The 21551-nt window shown below is 45.4% G+C and overlaps 1 protein-coding gene across 4 annotated transcripts in view; it reads right to left on the reverse strand.

The window, feature by feature from the left end:
- PRAG1 (PEAK1 related, kinase-activating pseudokinase 1) overlaps positions 1-21551 on the reverse strand; it is a 51621-nt gene that overhangs the window by 23489 nt on the left and 6581 nt on the right. The window contains exons 3-4 of one of the 4 annotated variants that reach the window (XM_058720146.1): positions 20474-20626; positions 18798-20353 (exon numbers count right to left, since the gene is read on the reverse strand). In XM_058720146.1, the coding sequence (XP_058576129.1) occupies positions 18798-20353; positions 20474-20626 (1709 nt within the window). Of the gene's footprint in view, positions 1-18797; positions 20663-21551 lie in introns of all 4 variants that reach the window. The other 3 variants (XM_058720145.1, XM_058720147.1, XM_058720148.1) reach the window with 3 other exon arrangements.

The raw sequence follows: 21551 nt of genomic DNA on the forward strand, positions 1-21551 counted from the left end.
TTGCGTAGCTTATAGAAGATAGGGATTGTGTGCTCCTTGAAAGATTACTGAAACTTGCCTGTAAAACCATCTAGACCTGGTTGCACTCTAAGTGGGTCAGTACATATGTGTTTCCGATAAACTTGCAATCATATTTTGAGGACAGAGATCCAAGAAGCAGATCCATGTACAGGAACTTGCTGTGTGCAAATGTAGTGTTGTATCAGTGACTGAAGAACAAACATGTCAGTTCATGGTACTTATACACTAGCTATTTGTAACAGGCCAAAACCCAAGATTTAAAATCTGTTAGAAGAAAAAGTTTATGACCTTGGGATAGGAATGATCTGTTAAATGAAAATTTTTAAAAAGTAGAAACCATAAAGGAAAAGATAGATCAACTTGATTCTTTAAAATGTAAAGCTCCTGGGGCGCCTGGGTGGCGCAGTCGGTTAAGCGTCCGACTTCAGCCAGGTCATGATCTCGCGGTCCGTGAGTTCGAGCCCCGCGTTGGGCTCTGGGCTGATGGCTCGGAGCCTGGAGCCTGTTTCTGATTCTGTGTCTCCCTCTCTCTCTGCCCCTCCCCCGTTCATGCTCTGTCTCTCTCTGTCCCAAAAATAAATAAAAAACGTTGAAAAAAAAATTAAAAAAAAAAAAATGTAAAGCTCCTGGGGCTCCTGGGTGGCTCAGTTGGTTAAGCCGCTGACTTCGGCTCAGGTCAAGATCTTGCACTTGTGAGTTCAAGCCCCGCGTCAGGCTCTGTGGTGACAGCTCGGAGCCTGGAGCCTGCTTCAGATTCTGTGTCTCCTTCTCTCTCTGCCCCTCTGCCTCTCACGCTCTCTCTCTGCCTCTCTCAAAAATAAATAAACATTAAAAAAAAATTTTTTTTAAAAGATTAAAAAAAAAACGTACAGCTCCTGGGGAGCCTGGGTGGCTCAGTAGGGTAAGCGTCCAAATCTTGATTTTGGCTCAGGTCATAATCTCATAGTTGTGGGATCAAGCCCCAGATAGGGCTTTGTGCTGAGCATGGAGGCTGCTTGCGATTCTCTCTCCCTCTCTCGGCCCCTCTCCCCCTCTCTCAAGAGAAATAATTAAATAAAAATAAACATTAAAACGTAAAAATCCTCTCTGATAAAATAAAGACACCATAAAAGGAAAAAAGCCAAACCTGGGACTGGTACCCATTTGTACCCAAATGTACACACATTTGCCATCTATATAACTAATAAAGTATTGGTATTCAGAATGTTAAAAAAAAAAATCAACAGACAAATGATGCTATTAAAAAAAGGGCAATGGGTATGAACAGGTAATTCACAAAAGAAAAAATATGAAAGATCAATTGACATATGAAAAGATGATCAACTGTAATCAGATTATAAATACATAAAATGAGATTCCATTTCACATCTATCAGATCAGTCTGGCAATATCAGGTTTTGTCAAGGATGTGGGAAAATGAGAACTTTCTCGCACTGTGTGGGACTGTAGATTGGTGTGTACACACATACACACACACACACATACACACTTTGGATATATATCTTTGAACAATGTTATTTAAATCACTAGTAGTGAATGAATGGCTAAGTCAATTTAGTGAGTCATGGCACCTTACCAGCAGTTTATTTTAACGAAATATGCTATATGACCAGAAAATATGAGCATGTTATAGTAAGGATTTTTGAAATGGTTTGTGAAACTTTTGTTTCAGGTGTGTGCTTGTTGGATCATGATAAAGGCTAAAAACCATTGCTCCAGAAAAGGAGTCAACAAACATTTCCTTAAAGGGCCAGATGGTAGATATTTTAGGCTTATGGATCATACGATCTCTGTTACAACTACTCAACTCTGCTGTTGAAGCAGGAAGGCAGTCATAGACTTCGTGTAAGTAAATGGGCATGCTTTCCAATAAAACTTTATTCACAGACACAGATGACCACACTGTGGATGGTAGATGCCTAACTCCTGATCTAGACCAGTCTTGTCCAATAAAATTACAACACAAGTCATATATATAATTTTAAACTTTTCAGTAGCCAAATTTAGGTGAAATTATTTTAACGCTATATTTATTTAAGAAGATATATAAAAAATATTGTCATCTTAATATGTAATGGGGATAAAAATCATTAATGAGATATTTTACTTCTTTTTTTTTTCAGTCTAAGTCTTCAAAATCTGGTGTGTATTTTACACTTACAGCACAGTGCAATTTAGACTAGCTGCTTTTTAAGCTGTTGGCTACTGTACTGTACATTGCTGATCTAGAGAAACTCACACACGGACAAGGTTATCCTCGATGTTACTAACAGCAAGAACAGAATCATAAAACAGTCCAGTGTCCATCAATAAAGGAATGGATACATTGTGGTATAGTCTTAAAATGAAAGATGAGAAAGCATTCAAAAATAAATGAACTTGATTTTGAGGTACTGATATTGAAGTGATCCTTAAATGTTAATGTTAAAAGTAGCTTGCTGCAAAGCAAAACCACAATGAGATGGTCATCTCACACCAGTCAGAATGGCTAGCATCAAAAAGACAAGAAATAACTGTCGGCAAGGCTGTGTAGAGAAAGGAACCATCTTGCACTGTTGGTAGGAATGCTAACTGGTGTAGCCACTGTGGAAACCAGTATGGAGGTTCCTCAAAAAATTAAAAATAGGAAAACCATATGACCCAGCAATTTCTGGGTATTTACCTAAAAAAAGAATACTAATTTGAAAAGATACAAGCACCCCTATGTTTACTGCAGCATATTTACAATAGCCAACATATGGAAGCAATCCAAGTGTCCACTGATAGATGAGCAGATAAAGGAATAAGGAACAGGTGTATATACACACCATAGAATATTACTCTGTCATAAAAAAGAATGATAACTTGCCTTCTGTAACAACACGGATGTACCTAGGGGGGTATTATGCTAAGTGAAACTAGAGAAAGACAAATACCATATGAGTCCACTTATATGTGGGATCTAAAAAGCAAAGTAAACAAACAAACAAACAAAAGAAATAGACTCATAAATGCAGAGAACAAAAAAAGTGATTGCCAGAAGGGAAGGAAGTGGTGAGGGGGTGGGGGGTGGACGGTTGAAAGAGGTGAAGGGGATCAAGAGGTTCAAACTTCCAGTTATAAAATAAATACGTCACAGGGATGAAAAGTACAGCATAGGGAATATGGTTGATCATATTGTAATAACTTTGTATGGTGACAGACGGTAACTACACATGGTGAGCGTTTCATAATGTACGTAATTGTTGAATCACTATGTTTATAAACCTAAAACTAATGTAATATTGTATGTCAATTATGCTTCAATGAAAGAAATTTCTGCAAAAAAAAAAAAAAGTAGCTTGCAAAAGGCCTCGGGTACAACGTGATGCCGTTTAAATACATTTTAAAAGTACATAATGATGCTATAATTTTTTTTAATCATATATAGAGAGTAAAATGTAGAGTAATACTCCTCAAGTTCAAGAAAGTGAACACTCTGGGTAACAACGGGAGACTGAAACAAAAACTGGATACAAAGTGATCTTCCGCTGTGCCTGTGATGTTTTATTTTTCTAAAATGGCAAAATGTTAATAATGCTTGAAAAATCTTTGGAGGACACATAGGAAAGTTATTGTTTGAACTTCACTGTGTGCTTGAAATATTCGATAAATTGAAAATGAGCATTTCTAGGAGGAAAGGAAGTCCCTAGGACCTGCATGAGCCCAGGTCAGCTTTCTTGTTCACCTGCTGCTGACTGTCTGAAAAGGCAAGGAACAGGAAGGATGACCCAGCAGGCCCCACAGCGGGACAGGCAGATTCAGTGAAGGTTAGTTGTACCCCAGAATAGCCTTACGGGTGGAAAAAGTTACTTCTCAGACTGAACCATTCTTCTGAGACTTCAGAAATTAGTACTTCCAAATCTAGTCACAGTGAGGGGGAAGTCACAGTCTTGAACTCACCAAGTGAAGGCAGATGAAATAAGATTATTCTTTGGTTGCAGGGTAAACCTTCTGCAGTGTGCACGTGTGTGTGTTGCATGTGCGTGTGTGCGTGCGTGCATGCGTGTGTGTGTGTGTGTGTGTGTGTGTAGAGAAGTGGGGAGCTTCCAAAAGTAGACCTCGGTAAATCTAAATATCTAAGCACAAGTGGGATTTTCAGGTTTCTGGGAATGGCTTCTGGGAATATTACTACTGTTTCTCTACTAAAAAGGCTTAAGAAGTACAGGCTCCCTCCAGGTCACAAAAACTCAGCAGGCATTTGAAATGCTCTGGTGTAAATGGGGAAGGAAAGGGGTAACCCTTTCTCTTACTAGCGAAATCTTGGGACTGATGACTCATTTCTATGAATTGCATCAAAACATCCTGGAAGCCTGTGTCACCTGCCTTCTTAAAAGAATTGCCACTTCAGTGAGGGAATAAGCAAAACTACATCAGATTTCAAAATGAAAGGGAGGCTTGCCATCAAAGCGGAGACTGGCAATCAAGTTGTTTCTGTGTGTCCTATGTATGCAACAGATTTCTCAAGGATCCCTGGAAAAGGCTTAATATTCTGAAGGTGACTATTCTGAGCCCTACTGGATTGCTCTATCAGACATAAGGCCAAATGACCACAGTCAACAACGCACAAGACTCTACTGATTGTTTTTAAAGGCACTTTCCCCTCGTTAATGATAGTTTGTCTTTCAGAAAACGGGTGCAAACCACCTATAAGATGAAATCTGATGTCATGTGATTTAAGGAAGTGGCTTCAACGGGCCCGAAACCACACACTCCAGTCTTTCCTCTCTGGGTGGTAAATAACATTCTTATCAGCTGCAGGGCGAGCGCGGTCCGCACAGATGTCTTTGCTCGTGCAGTGTGATAAACGATTTGTTCTTGCTCAGACTTCCTTTCCTGCCTCCCGTTGATTAGACACAGTCACAGGAGAGTCGGATGAAATAGACGGCCGGTGGCACAGTGTCCTTAGAGAATGAGCCCTGCAGCTGCTGCCCGGTGTTTTTAGAATGGCTTTTCCCCCCATTGTCCTCAGAGAATCCAGCCCTGCCAGGGTTTTCTCCGTACCGTATTGGTAGAAAGCTGGAAAAAAAAATCATCCGGGCGGAAGAGCCATCTGCCAGACTTCCTCATTCATAGGAACCAGTCTCATCTAAAAATACCCCCGAGCTTTTAGGACGTCCGAAATCCTTAACGGATGCCGGGCCCTTTACAACGTAGTAGAGACTGCGTCCCCAACTCTGCATGGCCGCTAGGCTCCTCATAGGACAGCACAGTTCAAAGTGTGACTGCGGCAAAGGCTCGCTGTCACTGCCCTCATTTGTGTTCAGTTCACCTGCATTTGGGGGAAGAGTTCTCTGCCTCTGGGGCAGAAGCTGGGAAAACCCAAGTAACACCAGCGTGCAGTTTTAGACCGGGTCTCCAGACCCTGGTCCACAAGCACCAAGTCCTCGGATGGGTCACATTCACTGCCAAGTCTGGTGATGACTCGGGGAAGACCCGTGAGCTAGCTCTGAAAGCACGAACAGGGTAGAAGATTCGATACACATTTTTTTTTAAATTGCCAAGAAGAAGTGAAAACAGACGAGTTTTAGATGCAAATAAGTCATGCCCAGATAAAAGAATGAGAACCTCTTACCATCCTAGACTCTGGCCTGTGCTGCCGTCCTCATGGGCATGGCCTCCCAGAGCCCGGGGACAGGCTGGGCCAGTGACTGCGGGGTCCCATGGAGCAGCCCTGAGGAGGAGGGCCAGCTTCGGCAGCGGGTGGCAGATCGCCTCGTCAGCCTGCTGTGAATTCACCGCTCAGAGCTCTCCTTTCCCCTCAGTTCCTCTCTGACTTTTCTATAAAATGCACTTCCTGCTAAAGCACAGGAAAGTGGGGACGGCGCTGCCTCTGACCTGAGGCTTTCAATCTCCAATTGTCTTGTTGGGCTCCAAGTTTGAGGCAATTCAAATGCACTCTGAAACACGGCAAGCTTCACCCCACTTATTCTCTACTATTTAGCCACATCCTAAGGTCAAAATCATTGAATGATTCAAGCTGAAACACTGGGTTTGCTCAGTAAATAAGAGCACCTTATTTTACTTCTCTTATGCCTGTATCATCCGCAGTGTGCCCCCCCGTCCTGTCTATCCTGAATACCATTCCCAAGGTTTTCCAGAAATAAATTTTGACTGCCTACTCATGGTGAGCACTGTGTTAGGTGTTAGAGATACAACAGTGAGTAGAGGTGATGCCATCCCTGCTTCAACAAACCTACAACCGGGAGATAAATATTTACCAAGCTCCTCTAAGACAGTATGTAGGGGGTTCAATCCAAACCTTCAGAATAGATCTGCAGCCTTGGGGTTGAGCATCCTGACTCAAAATCTAAAATACTGCTCCCATAATGATGGCTGACCCTGATGAGCCCTACACAGAGCTCTTGTAAGTATTCGTAACCCGGGACACCCCATTAGATCTCGGGTCCTCTGTGGTAACTGAAACACACACCCCAGATATTCTTTGCCAATCTCAATTTCAAATATTCCTCCCCCCCCCCCCCCCACACACACACATACACACACACTGTTTATATATTAGAACATCTGACTGGACTCCTTGTTTGAAAAAAAAAATTACCATTTTGATTAATATACTACTACTTTCCCTCCTAAATCCTTTGCTCTGATTGGGCTAGTCTCCCATTGTCCCCAAAGCACTCTACATTAACTGTCCCCTCCCCACCCTGGCTCTGGGGAAACCACTGTCTCTCCCTTTCAAACCTTTACATTCCTCAAGACCCAGCATCAGTATCACTTACCTACAAATCCCTCCCAAACCACTGCAGCCTTTTCTGGCTCTTCTGCTTCTGCTGGACCTCACACCCAACTGAATCTGATTCACATCACTGGGCATTAGGTTATAATCCTGGTTAGACTATTCTAATTGTTTCATGTGAAATGGGCTTGTTACCACACCCAAATTATAAACTGTTTGAGGAGTTGTATCATAGTCAGAATATACTGGAACCCAGAGGAATTATTAAATAGTTCTTGATTAAGTTTATCTGCCTCTGTTTCAGTAACTCAGTAGCATCCGGGAGGAAAAAAGTTTCCTTTTACAAAAGAATTACACTTGTCCAGCAAAACTTGCAAAAGGCAGGAACACTGTGCGAGCACCCCTCCATAAAGCTGGATTCGACAGCTGAAACTTTCTCATATTTACAAAATACAACAGTCCCCAAATATCCTGAATTTTCACAAATCTTGTGGTTAAAAAATTTTTTTTCTCCAAGAGATGGGATGAGAAAGGCAGATAACTATGCCAGAAAGTTTGTATTGTTTTTATCGTTGATTCTCTTTGATGAAGCTGTGAAGGGGGTTATTTTCCAAGTATCTATGAGCCACCTGCAAGGGCTAATAAGTCCAGTCTCCTCTGGGGGCACGTTTCCCCACAGATTTATTAGTGTGTATAAAGATAGGAAATCAGTTTCATTTTCAGTCAGGTGACCTCAATGTTCCCCATGGTGCAGGCCTGTTCATTTGCATCTACAGTTAATGCACTAGTGACTTCCACAGTCCACAAGCTGAAACACCCTTTGGTTCAGTGGAAAACCATTTAAAAATAGGAATAAAGCCATATTTATCTTTAAAGATAGGGACGTATACACACACACACACAGGAACACACACATTTAGGTCAGTAGTTGGTTTTAGGGAAGGATAAAAATGCTTAAATTGGTCAAACGGAAATTTGCAGGCATTTGTCCTGACTATATGCAGACATACTTTGGCACTGAGAGATACAAATATTTTTAAAAGATGACCTTTCAGGTCTCAGGAAAAAAAAAATTTCCTTAATCTGCAGCCCCCGTCTGCGGGGTAATTTTTGTGTACTTTCCTAGAGAAGCTCTGGGCTGCCAGGTGAAGGAGTGAAGAAGGCAGAGATTTGGAGGTACCTGGCATGGGAAGCTGAGGCTAAGGGCAGACGAGGAGCCGCTAAGGGGCAGACTAGGAGAGACCCCGTCACCAGTGCGCTACACTCTCATCTCCAATATGATCATCTAAGAACAGAGGCCTCACGTCCCGGCCTGGAAAGTCAAGGAGGACGGTCTTCCATCCGTTCACACAGGGCAGAAAGGAAGAGATGAAAAGATGAGTAATGAGTGGACCACCAAGCAGCTGCAATCCACAGAGGGGCACCGCCCGCTACCCGCCCCACCTACAGGCCAGCGCAGGAAGGACCCTCAGGAGCCATTGGGAAGAGCAGCCACGCAGGCATTTGCATAACTTTCCCGATGGGTTTCAGAGTCACCTAGGAAGGCCTCCGATGTGGTGGTTAAGACCGTGAACACACGGGCTCTGCTGCCGGGTTTGGATCCCGGCTCCACTGCTTCCGGGCTGGGTGCCTTGGAAAGGGCACCTGATCTCTCTGTGCTTCAGCCTCTCATCTATCCCATCCATCCTAAAGGGGGTAACAATAATACTTATCTCATGGGGCTGTTAGGAAGTGTCAATGAGTTAATACTTACTAAGTGGTAAAAACAGCACCAGATACACAGAGGGTGTTACTTATACAGAAAGATGAATGGATGGGATGGGGAGACAGACACACAGGGAGACTCCACCGTCTCCAGTAAACTGGGGGGTTCTAACTGGAGAGATGAGGAAAACAGCGATGGGTGGTGGATGTCACTCTCGTTACCTCTACTTTCGTTGTGGTTCCATCAGGATGAGGCTCCGAAGGCATGCATTATTCTAAAATAAGTAGGAAGAACTTCTCTTTCTATCAACCAGACCTCAGTTTGAATGTTGGTATTCATGACCTTGGTAATTTGTAGTGTAGCCCCAGGCTCAGGGGCTGACAAAGCCCACATCTGACCAGGTTGCTGAGCTCCATTATACACAAATTTAGCAATGCAAGAACCTCTTTTGTTACATTAGCCTGCCTCCCACCTGCAAAACAGAACCTCCCAGGATTCCTTCCCTGTTCACAGCCCCTCTCCGTCCCCACTGGCGGACTCTGGTGGTTGAGTAAACCATAGTAGTAGCGAATTCTTACTCACCAACTTGGGAATTACTGTTCTACTCCTGACCTATTCCTGTTGGAATCCAGCCACCAATATGATCTGTGCCTGACCAGAATCTTCCTGTTTGTAGATGACTGGTTTTGGCAACCACGCTTTCAGAATTCTCTTTTTCCTCTTTCTCTTGACTCAGCAAATGCTCCAGATCCACTTGGTCGACCCAGTTTCTGAGCCCAACTATTGGCTTAAGACCACTGTGTGTATTTAAATTAGACTTTGGTCCTACCCTGCTGGCTTGGGAGAGTCAGACTATTTGCAACAAAGCCCCTACATGATCTGCTTCTCCACGCCCCACTCCGGCCCAGTCTGTTGCCCAAAAAGGATGAGGTTCCTTTCCCACTCCCAGGTCACTTCTTCAGCCCCGTTAGCTGCTTCTCAACAGCTCCATCACCCTGGCCTCCGTCCTGGCTGGCACCTCCCCAACCTAAGTGAGGATTGTGGTCACCCAATTCCACCATGGTGGTAGGGTTTCCCTACCCCACTGATTCTCACCAGGTGGGTGTCCTACCATTCAACTCAATTCTGACACGAGCTAACCCGGAGAAAGCATCAGATTCTGCAGGTTAAGGGCTCAGCCCCGCTACACCGCCCAGGAAAATCACAGGTTCACGACGCCACCTGTGCTCCTGACCAACAGGCTGTAGATCAGAGGTTCCAACAATCTCTTCCGAGGGTCCGATTCATTTGCTAGAGCAGCTCACAGAACTCTGAGGAACATTTCACTAACAGAAGGTAACCCGGGAGCAGCCAGACAGAAGAGACGCATAGGACAAGGTATCGAGAACGGGCACGGAGCCTCCGTGACCTCTGCCGGTGCACCGCTCTGCCCACATCTCCACAGGTTCACCAACCTTGTAACTCTCCAAACGCCATCCTTTCGGGGTCTAATGGAAGCCTCGCTACATTGGCACGGTGGATCAAATCACTGGCCACAGAAGACGGAGTCAACCTCCAGCCCCTCACGCCTCCCCAGGGGCTAGGGGGCGGGACTGAAAGTTCTAACCCTGTAATCACCTGGCTGATTTCCTGGCAACCAGCCCCCATCCTTAGGTGGGTCCAAAAGTCACCTCATTAACATAATAAAACACACCTTTATGGCTCCTAGGAAACTCGCGGAGTCGGGCGAGTTTTAGGAGCTCTGTACTAGAAACAGGAACGGAGACCAAAGATTTATTTCTTATTACAAATCAGGACATCACACTAGGTAACGACAATCATCTGCCATCTTCACTCCTGCACCGGTCGGTTGGCCAGTGCTTCTCCAGGAAAGCGCGTAACCGTGCAGCCTGGGGCCACAATTGATTCACGTTCCCTGCCTTCAGCTAGCTCTGGGGGCTTCCTGGGAATCCTTGCACTTGACCTCCCATTCTCCAAAGCAGCTATGACAAGCTTTTCCAAACATTCATTTTTCTTTATATTCTTTGTGGCCATCCTTATCTCTGGCAAATAAGTCCTCTCTCTCTCTCTCTCTCTCTCTCTCATGACTCAGTCTTTCTTATGTTCCTGTTTACTTCAAGTGTAGAGAGGTGAGATCATCGTATGCTTCGATTAATGAAACACCTTCACATTGATCTGTGTTATTTTAGTTTTTCCCTTCATCCCCATCTCTACACTAATTCTCCACTTTCCCAATTTCCCACTTGCAGGTACTCACTGGGTTGCCTTGGATATATACCCTTGGATTTATGTTTTAAAAAGATACGGGGTTACTTTACATGTTTTCCATTTATATTCATTACATTGTGTTACAGATCTTGTTCTGCCTCTCTGTTATTTCACTCGATACTAGTTCAAGGTTCATCCATGTGTCTGATTATACATCCAGCCCACAGCTTCTGACTGCTGTTAAGTATTTCATTTCACAATCATGACATTTTACTCTTCTGTTTTCCTAGAAAGGAATATGTGGGCTTGTACCAACCACCTGCCACTGTGAAGGATGTTGTAATGACCTTCATCATATACGTTCCCTTATTGACCTATGCGTTTCTCTGAGGCCTAACACTGAGGAATGAAGATTGCAGGGGCGGAATGTATACTTAATTTGACTCAATAATTCATATTAGGTCCACCTATACCAAGTCCTCAATATTTAGTGACTAAAAGACTGTCAAGACCAAGAAAACTTCAGACTCTGAACGGTGAGGAGTCTCTTTCATTACATTTCTCTGCTTTTATAAGAAATTTGGACCAGAACTGAAAGTAGAAAAGAAGTAGGGTCAAGGAGCTGGATTTAGGATTCACCGGTAGAGGCGATTTCCGTTTCATGTTTTGGAGAGGACGTGAATATACAAAAGACACTTTGAGAGATTTGATGGGAGGTCACCAAGTAAACGTAACAGATCAGTGAATATTCTTATCCCAGTCCTCTTGTTTTCTTGTACTTCCTCCTCAAGAGACATGCTCTGTCCCCACATTGAACATCTCTATGAAACAGATAATCTAACTCATCACCAGCCAAGAAGACTCAGAAAATTATATGTTCTATGTGTATGAAAACGATGGTTTTGTTGTTTATCTCCCAAATTTAAATTTATATTATAGCACTAAATTTTCATTTTCAAACTATCCCTCTAAAAGATTTGACATACTTCCTGCCCCTACTCCCTCACTAACCTGTTGAGGGCATAGAAAAGAAAACCATTGCTACAAACAAAAGAGGGTAAGGCTAAGTGAACACACATTATTTAATGGGTAAAAGACATAACGCTAACTCTTATTTACTCAAATACAGATCTCCAAAAAGGTTAACATTCATGGAATATTCATAACCACTCATCCAAAGACTACAAAACATTTTGACACTAACAGTGTGAACTTTGAGGCTGTAATCAAAGAGACAACCACCGTCTGCCAACGTCTGCTTAGGACAGCTTGGGTTGTACAGAACACAGATCCTCTCCCAGGTATGGAACTCTTAAATTAGTGTAGGGAGTAGTTATTGACCACCAATGATTTTACATTATAGATTTTAGATTCTAAATCTTAGACTCCAAACCTGGATTGATAAATATCCAGCACAGGCATCTACACCCCCACTGGCATCACCTGCAGACAGTACTAACTGATCAAGGGGAGCCTTCCCACAGGTCACCCTGTTTTCCACGTGGAGCTCCCAGGCTGCTACTCCAATTGATTGGAACTGGTGTGGAGGATGCAACCTAATGGCCCTCATGGTTCAAAAACATTCCTTCGTAAAACCTTCCTTTTGATCTGCACATATTAATAAGAATTATCTTTAAGTGCATCCCCACTGTGACTCGTTTTAAAATTCCAAAGACTTCCTCCCTTTTTTCCAGATCTTCAAGGTCCTTTTACTTACTGATATGTCAATTTATCCCAACTGTTCTTACATTTATCCAAGGTAGCTGTATTTTCTCATTCATTTTGACTGCCATTTGGAGCTCCCTGAAGAGCAAGACCCATTCTGAAGGGCTTTCTGCAACCCAGGAACATACATGGTAACAATGCCAATTAACCTCCTAGGTTGTAGACTTCAGATAAGTTTTTATAGCAGATGCATAAATGGGCATGAAGTGGCTGAAAAACAGCAAACAAGGAAGTCAGCGGATCATCTGACAGTGATGGATACTGGAGAGTAAGATGAGTAAAAAGGGAAGGAGTTTTCAAAGCACTCTAGAATCTGGAAGTTCCCCTTCTGCCCCCTGCCCCCATGGAGAACAGCTGTGTCTGTGAGTCAGCCTGTTCGAGAAGCACAGAGAATAAGCCATCCAAGGCATTAGACAACAGCTACACAAAGCAGGCAGCTTTACAAAGTTGTATGGAAACAGCATGAGCACCTTAACAGCCAGCATCTTTAGGGATGTGTCCCAAAGTCAATATAAAGCAAGAATGAGCAATTCTACTACAGAGGATGAAGCCTAATCTTAAACTCTGAAAGTTATCAGCTGCAGAAAGGGCCACTGAGTATTCTTTGCAGTTGGTTTATCAACGCTGATAAAAGGAAGTCCTTTCGTGAGCAGACCAACGATCTCAAAATAACAACAAATTACTCGCACCACAAATCGTGACCATTTCTCACCAACTGGTGAGTTCTACACCCAAAAAGTAGGCAGGCAAATTTACAAAAAAGTCCCTCTGATCACTTGATGGACAAAGGGGGCTCGATCATATGCCCCACACTTGTGTTTTCCAACCCACCTCAGAAAGCATAAAAAATATATTCCCAAGAGAAGTGAAGCCACACTTAGAATTTCTTGAGACTCACTGCTGGGGAAAAAAGTCCTTAGGTGATTACTACCTGAAAGGAACATTTTTGTGGAAAGAGGAGAGGGCTGGTTCCACACACCTGCTCAGCTTTAAAAAAAAAAAAAAAAAAAAAAAAGGGCAGCAGAGTATGAGTCCAGTTGCAAAACTGAAATGTATAATCATTAGAGGAAATTAATCCATGAAAGGATGCATTGTGCCTATATGGTGTTTGCCCACCTTGAAGCATTAATAATTATTAACTTCAGTTTCTTTTACTCAAGATTACAATGTTCTACTGAGCAAGGCTAGGCACAGAATTCTAGTGGGCTGTCCAGTGAAAAATCAGGCTAAGATCTGTAGTTCGCTCTGGCTTTTTTCCCCCAATTCGATAATCCTTTATTGAATACCTACTATGTCCCAGGCACTGTGCTACAAGGTAGCCTATGGGAAAGTCAAAGAAAAATGTATGAAACATGGTGCTTGCACTCCTAGGAGTTTACAATTTCTTGAGGAGATACAAATATGGATCCAATGTAATGCAGTGCAAGACAATACTGTGTTAATTACCAAAACAGAGGCATGAACAGAGTACTGGGGCAATCCAGAAACCTGGGTTTCAGAAAGATACTGATACAAGTGTTTAAAGCTACTTGTTTATTTCTCAAGCACAGTGCTTTTGGAGAAACTGAAATAAACAGGGCACGGTCTCTGCCTCCAATTTAACCAGTATTTCTTGAGCATCTATTATGTGCCAGGCACCACACAGGATATTGTGTTATTACTGATGGCTAAGCATGCTCATGACCTTCAAGGAGCATCTTCCCCAACCCTGACTTTTCAAAAATATGTGGTTGTCTCTATACCTGTACTAAGCTTGGTCTTGGATCGAGTCAAAAGACACTTAAAGAAAGGACTATTCTTTCATTCCTCTTGGACACCAAGCTGAGCTTACCTCTGTGTTACTCAACAGAATGAGAATGTGCTGAGAATCCAGTTGCTAGGATGACCAGTCTCATCAAAGGAAACCAAAGAAGAGGGAGAACCCTTGGTGGTCATGTTACACACCTACTAATTCGATGTATACCAACTCAACCCTTAGGGGCCTTAAAAAGCAGAACCCCAGTGACTGACTTTTAGCACCTTAGAACATAATAGGAAGTAGGCGGTTAGTAGATATCTGATGAATTAAAGAACCACGAATCCCTAGCCTTAGCCATGAATGTATGCTTAAAACTGGAGAAAACCTCCAAAATATTTGATATAGACTACTGCTCAACTCAGTAATTTTTTTAAATTACAGAAGAGAAATCTAGGAATCAATGTTAATGGTCCCCGGTCCAGACAGCATCATTAGATATCCAGTGATTTTAGGTTCTATCCACAAACTCACGGGAAGAAGCCGACTATTAATTTGCCCCTGGTCGGGAGCAGAATCTAACCTTAACCTTGCATTGTGGATGTGTTTTGTTCTGTTTGCCAAAATTGGTGAGTATATGTGCAGGCAGTTTCTCTCCCTGAAGTATCCCCAGTATTCATTCTTTCCTGGCCCACATTGACCTCCAGCCGACTTATCTCAGCTTTGTCAAAAAGGCTAAACACAGAGAAGATTCTCAAGGCACATACAGTGTTTTCTAATACAAACTGTGATTTTCAAAATGCCACACAGAAAAGCCATCGGGACTATGGGATTTCCTAGTAAATAGTTGCCATCCCACCGTAATCCACTATAGCAGAAAGTATTGCAGGAATAAAGCATCTGGAGCTTTACGCAGATTGTAGATGGAGTCTGGAGATAAATACCAATCCCGGCCATGGTACTCATATACTGAGAGTCCATGTTACCAAGAGACCACACAATGAAGTCATTTTGCTCCCTCTGGTTAGCCAAGTGGCCACTTCTGTGGACAGAAAAGTGCTCCATCCATGACCCCGTCATCACCTGTCTGCTGAGAAGAATGTGGGAGGGAGAGGGGGGAGTCAAGCGTGAACAAAGTCCCGAGGACAGACTCCGTCTCTGCTCTCCGGAACCCCCCCCCCCCCAGAGGAGGGGGAGAATGCAGTTAAGTAGTGGGTTAAAATTACAATCAGCATGAGTGATAACTTCAAAAGTAAACTTCTCTCACTTTTTCGGAGAAATGTTTTACTTTCAATTAGTCTCACCCAGGGCCAGACCTTTGGACACTAAAACCATATAAACCTTGTCTGAGTTCTAATTCCCTTGCTGGGCTCCAACTCCTCCTCTCAGTTCAGGCCTCTCATCCTAATTTGGGGTTTCTCCGTGAAATTCCCGTCTGCCCTAATCAGATGATCCTCCCTCAACTGACCTTGTCACTCAAAAGCCATATGTCATTTAAAAGCAGGTTTGCAACTGCGAAGAAATAAAAGGCAGAAATAAATTTGATTCTTCTGCATCTTAATTATTTCCCCCAGGCACTGCTATTCTCATTAAACTGCCTTAAGTCTTGAACATGACATTTAAACTAAGAAGTTTAATGAGAATAGCTGTAATGTCATGTAGGACAAAGGTTCTCAATGCCCATGTCCTATGGTGGGAGCCCTTTAGAGGTGTTGAAGTGCACCTAGTTTTCCTCCCAGTAGTTGAGGTACAGTCTGGGTCCGTGGGTACCTGCTGTTGCCAAGGCAACCACCTGCACATCTGGGCTCACCTACTTAGACTGACAGACCTCACTGACTCTCTGGAATGATTTAGTGCCCCAGTTGAGGGCAGAGTTCAAAGGTGAAGATTGACAGGTACTTCTGGTTAGGAGACAAACCTGTGGGAAATAAGTCCTACATGACATTACAGCAAGAGTTTTCTCCAGAACCCTAATGGGAGTTTACGGAGGACAATATCTCAGACAGACAGATAAGCTACGGCCAAACATCCAAAATAAGACCACAGGAAAGTCAGGTCATTCTCAACATCTTCTCCCCCACCCCCCCACAAGCCACAATTTTGTAAAATAGGACCACAGACAAACCAGAAAATGATTGTGTTCTTCCAGAATAGTCCAAGAAAGCAGAAGGAACTAAGTAAACGTTAAGTGAAAAGTAACACTGTCCTGCATGAAACAACCCCTTTCTCTAGAGGGTCGAGTGTACTTAATACACCTCATGAGATTCGTTCTCTTTACTTGAAAGTGAGGCTGATTCTTAGAAATAGGACCTATTAGCAAATGGCCCATGGAAAGAAATTAAGTTAACCTTGAAGGTCATTCAAAGACCTTCTAACATCTTCCATCTTGGAAATTGACATCAGCCTAACATAGTTACCACTGTGCTACTGGTATTGGTCCTGCATCAACTGTGGGCTGTATTCTCATTAATGGTCCAATTTGCCATCACCCTGACCTGCTAGATTTGAAGACTGGGGGTTTCTGGCACCCTCCTCAGAAGGATTTGGAAGTACTGAGTTCCAGAATTAAAAATCAGCTTATGGTCCCAAGCCTGTCCTCTTATCTCCTCATGAGGGAGACGTGATGACTCAAGACATGTCAGTAATGATTAAAAAATCTTCCCCAAATGAAAATATATACGAGTTTGTTTTATTTTAAATAGTACCAGATGCTCTTTTCTCTTTTCTGGGCTCCCTTAAGCCAAATTTATTTCCCAGACTTTTTTTTCCTAAAAGCCCTTAAACTAACAACTTTTTTTGTTTGTTTTTTGTTTTTAAGAGCTGGAACCCAGGACCTCTGAGATTCCCACCTGGTTTGAGCTATGTATAATCCAATGGTTTTATCCTATAAACTGGGCCAAAAACCTCAGATCTCAACCCAGATGCTAATGCAAACCCTGAGTTATGTTGCTATGGTGACTGGATGCCTCCAAGCCCTTAATTCTTACATGAGAAAGGTTTACTTTCTTCTCTGAGGAATGAGGGGGTGTTCAGGTGGGTGCCTGGGATTGGGCCAGAAGTTTCCTATAGGGTGTGGGTGTCCCTGCCACAGTCAAGAGCTCCAGGTGGCTTTTGCCTACATAACTATACCCTCTACTGGATTCTGTTCATCTCATTTGCGTCTTTCAGCAACAGGGTGTTATAAAAGTATTGTTATTACTATCCAATTTTAGGGAGGCTCAGTCATGGCAAGTGGCTTGCTCAAGATCACTCAGCCCATAGATAAGACAGATGCATTATAAACTTGATTTTCTGATCAAGTTCAAAGCCCATGCTTCTCACTAACCAACCCAGGCCGGAGGCAGACAGATGTCTTGTTCACTTCCTACACCTGCTAAAGCGCCCTATGTATTTAGGAGCAGGTACAGCTGTGTAATCTTGGCAGGTGACTTCAGCTCCTTCTATCTCTGTTTTGTCATCTGTAAATTGGGGATGGTAATTCCTATCTCCCAGGGCTGTTCTGAGGATCAAATGAGTTAATATGTCTAATTCCCTTACATCCAGGCCTGGTCCATAGTAAGTACCATATAAATGGGAGCTATTCTTAGCTGCTGGATCCCTTATTCACTCAGGAAGTTAAAACTATAGCCAAAGAGAGTCTGCAATCACCTGAGGATGTCTGTACCACTGGCAGGTGGCCAGCGCAATACCAGAACAAAGTAGTGGTCATTGAAAAAGCCCATGTTAGAGAGCATCATAGCCTGAGACGCCTTGATGTTCAAAGTCAAGTATTCACAGCTGCATCTCTCTGTGGTCAGTTTCCCTGCTTCTGACATCAACCCGGAGGCATGTAAGCTGAAAAAGAATCACTGGAAATGACACCGCTAGAGAAAGTCTGTTTGGAAAAGCTGTCATTTTTTAAAAAACAGCAGGCTTCTCCTTTCCCTGATAGGAATCAGTTTTGCTCGAAGAAGGACATTTTTTTTTTCTTCCAGAATTTAAATTCCATGCACAACTCAATACCTTTAAAAAGGCATTTATTTACCTTAGGCCTTTGAAAGGTACTTTAAACTGGCAGGAGATAGCAGCAAAGCGGTGGACAAAGCTGTGAGTTTCAGAACGCTAAAATGAAACTACTTTTTTCCCCCCATAAAAGCCCACATCTAAAGGTTACCAACCGCGCGCAGAGCCTCCTACTATTTGGCTCTTGGCCCCAAGGCCTGTTTCTGGAGCACACATTTGGCATTGCCCATGGGCCTCCCCATCTCTTTGCCTCTCCAAATTCTGCAGCATAGCCTCCTTTGGCATTCTTCTGCATGTTTAAATAAACGGAGAATCTCAGGGTTTTCCCTAGAAAAGTCTGCTAAAGACACTCCAGAGAGATGGGGAGGAAAAGAGTACCAGCTTATAAAACTACAAGCATCAGAAAAGAGGGACAGCTTAGCGGTGCTTCTTGCAAAGATTTATTTCAAATAGCCAGTCCCAGGCAGGGTACAGCCTGTAGGTCTTTTTGCTGAGCACAAACATCAACTTAGAAATTTACATAAAGGCACAAGGCCTTTGGGCAGATACTTGGTGCCCAGAGTGCCAGACCCAGAGCTTGGGCCCGAGGGCTTTTGGTAGGGGCGCAACAGCACAGGTTTCTAGAAGAGCCTCCCCCAGTCCTCTGGAACGAGCCCGACTTACACACAGACAATCATACTCACCTCGATTTTGGAGGCGGTGGAGGAGGTGAGAACACTTCAATCCCACTTCTGTCCTTGGGGAACTCAAAGGCAAAAGAGGCCGATTTGCTCATCCCGGTCCCGACTTTGCTGCTCTGCCCAGAGGAGCCGTCTGTGGGACAGAGACGGTGCCAGGCAGAGGAGTTTGAGGGGTCTGTGGCGCCGTTTTCCATCTCTCGTCCCCAGCTTTGACTCAACAACTCCTGCTCCACCTCCTCCTCTTCCTCTATCCGGCATTGACGACTCCAGGCCCCAGTCTGGTACCGGGGCCGCCGCTGGTCCAAGGCTGAGGCAGTGGCGGCAGGTGGGTGGCACCAGACAGAGTCATTGGTGGCGACGCCATTGGCCCGGCAGGAGGACGCAGAGTCAGTGGGGCCCCCGGATAAAGCCTGGGGTCCAAGACCACCCCCAGCGCTCCCCTCGCTGAGGTCAGAGAGTGGGGAGGCAGATGGCGACACTGGGGACCCACCGGGGCTACTCTTGGACAGCTTGGGGGGAATGGCAGGCTTCCCCTTGGGTATGTTCTCACTCGCGTCGGAGCGGTGGCTTTCTCTGGAGCTCAGCCCCTGGCCAGCTGAAGTCTCCTCTTCACCTGCCTCTGAGTCCTGGCTCAGGGGCCCGCGTGGCCACTGCACCCCCACTGCAGAGTCGGGGCTGCTCAGGTAGATCGTCCGGCGGTCCTCTTCTGGATGGGCTGCCATGACCGTGATGGTGGCTGCCACCTGGGGAACCTTATCTGGGCCTTCCCTGTCCCGGCCCCAGCCAGATGGCGCTTTCGGAGCCCAGGCATTAGCTGTCCGTACCTGGCCCTGGCCCCGAACAGCTGCTGCTGCGTGTTCCGCTGTGGCCTGTGGCTTAGAAGGCGCTGGAACCGCCTTCTTCCTCTTGGTGCTCTCAGCATAGATGGGTTCAGGCTGTACAGCCTCCCTGGGGTGGGCTGGAGGCTGGGGCTCCCCAGTCAGTCCAAGGCACCTGTTCGAGCCAGCGTCCTGCTGCTTCCCTGGCACAGGTTCCTTCATGAGGGAGCAGTAATCACTCTCAAGATGGGGGGCAAAGGGGCTGCTGGCCCCGCTGCTGGGACTCCCACAGGAGAGGCCGTCTGAAGAACCTGTCGCCTCTGAGGGCAGGGACAGCTTCTTGGGACCCAGGCGGGGAGGGTTCTCCGCGGGGCCCTGGCTGCAGCACTCCCTCGGGAAGCTCACAACCCGCTTCTGTTCCTCAGTGGACCCCGCACACACTGCCTGCCCCCAGCACACTGCTGGGCGGTCCCCTCCGCCAGGCCTGCACCGAGAACTCGCAGCCTGTGAGGTGGCCGTGGCCGTGGGGCTCCCGGGGCAACAATCCAGGATGGAGCAGTATTCTCCCCCCTCGCTGTCCCCTGAAGGCGAGCACCTTTGATCGCTGTCATCCTCCGAGGCCAGGGACTCCCGCAGCGGCTGTGGAGAGGGGCAGGGCCCGGCGCCCTTGTGACAGCCAGATGTCATCCCGGCAAAGGCAGCCACTTTCTGGCGGAAGCTCTCCTGAGTGGAGGTCAGCTCCTGGTAGGGAAACATGGGTTTATCTTCTCGCCCCCCCTTCTCATTGGGGAAACTCACTGGGTGGAAGGCAGTGCTCCGCTCCCCCCGGGCCTCGAGGCTGTGCAGACCAACCATGCCAACCATGGCATATGCAGGGGGGCAGCGAGAGTGGCCATCTGTGGAGACGGAGGGCCCGGCAGGCTTCTGGACGCCACGGAAGCTGCCCAGGTAAACTATCGGCACGTCGTCCTGCTTCGGGAGGGGGAGCTTGCCGGGGGCTCGTCTCCAGATGACCTACACAGCCCCAAGGTTAAAAGACTTACATTAGACCTTGTCAGAGAAAAAAGGAAGAGAGAAAAAGTGAGAGGGAAGTGCCATGACATTGTGAACGGTCTTCTGTGCTGCAGCGAGGAAGCTCTCCAGCACGCCTCCCCCTCTGATCGCCCCACAGCCTCTCCTCCTTGTCACACCCACGAAGCCACTGGCCTTCCCAGACACCCAGCTGCGCTTCCCTCCCCGGGGGCTGTCATTCTTTTGGCTTAAGTCTGTGAGGTAGGGGAAGGAAAAACCCTGAAAAGGAATATTCTGCCTTCTCCCTCAAAATTGCCTGATGAGGTAAGTTCTCCTAAGAGCTTTGAAAAGAGAGTTTTGAGTTTAATTTTCGCTCCGTGTTTGTTAGTTTTTTGATAACCATGCCACAGTACATTCCCGAAGAAACCGAAGTCTTAAGGCTTTTTAAAATACCTTGGCTGGGCGGTGGGGCAAGAGAGTGAGGGGTGGTTTCTGAGCTGGGTCCCAGCCCCCTCGCTGCTCTCTGGGCTCTGCCAGTGACCTCGGCCCAAGCCTACGTAAGTGGCCGGACTAGTTGAACTAGGAGACAGAGATGTGGACTGCTCGTTCCCATCCCTGAAGTCACGGTCCCCTCGTCCTTCCCTTCTAAAGTCTCCCCCTGCCCTGGGGTGCCTGGGTGGCTCGGTCGGTTAAGGCTCAGGTCATGATCTCACGTTCGTGAGTTCAAGCCCCACATCGGACTCTGTGCTGACAGTGTGGAGCCTGCTTGGGATCCTGTCTCCTTCTCTCTCTGCCCCTCCCCTGCTTGCTTTCTACCTGTTTCTCAAAAAAATAAATAAAAATAAACTTAAGAAAAAAAAGTCTCCCCCTGCCCCCAAACTTTTAGAAGCAGCCTCAAAGTAGGGCTTGCATTTGCTTCCTTTCCAAG

This window comes from Neofelis nebulosa, chromosome 3 (assembly GCF_028018385.1).
Source record: "Neofelis nebulosa isolate mNeoNeb1 chromosome 3, mNeoNeb1.pri, whole genome shotgun sequence".
NCBI lineage: Eukaryota > Metazoa > Chordata > Mammalia > Carnivora > Felidae > Neofelis > Neofelis nebulosa.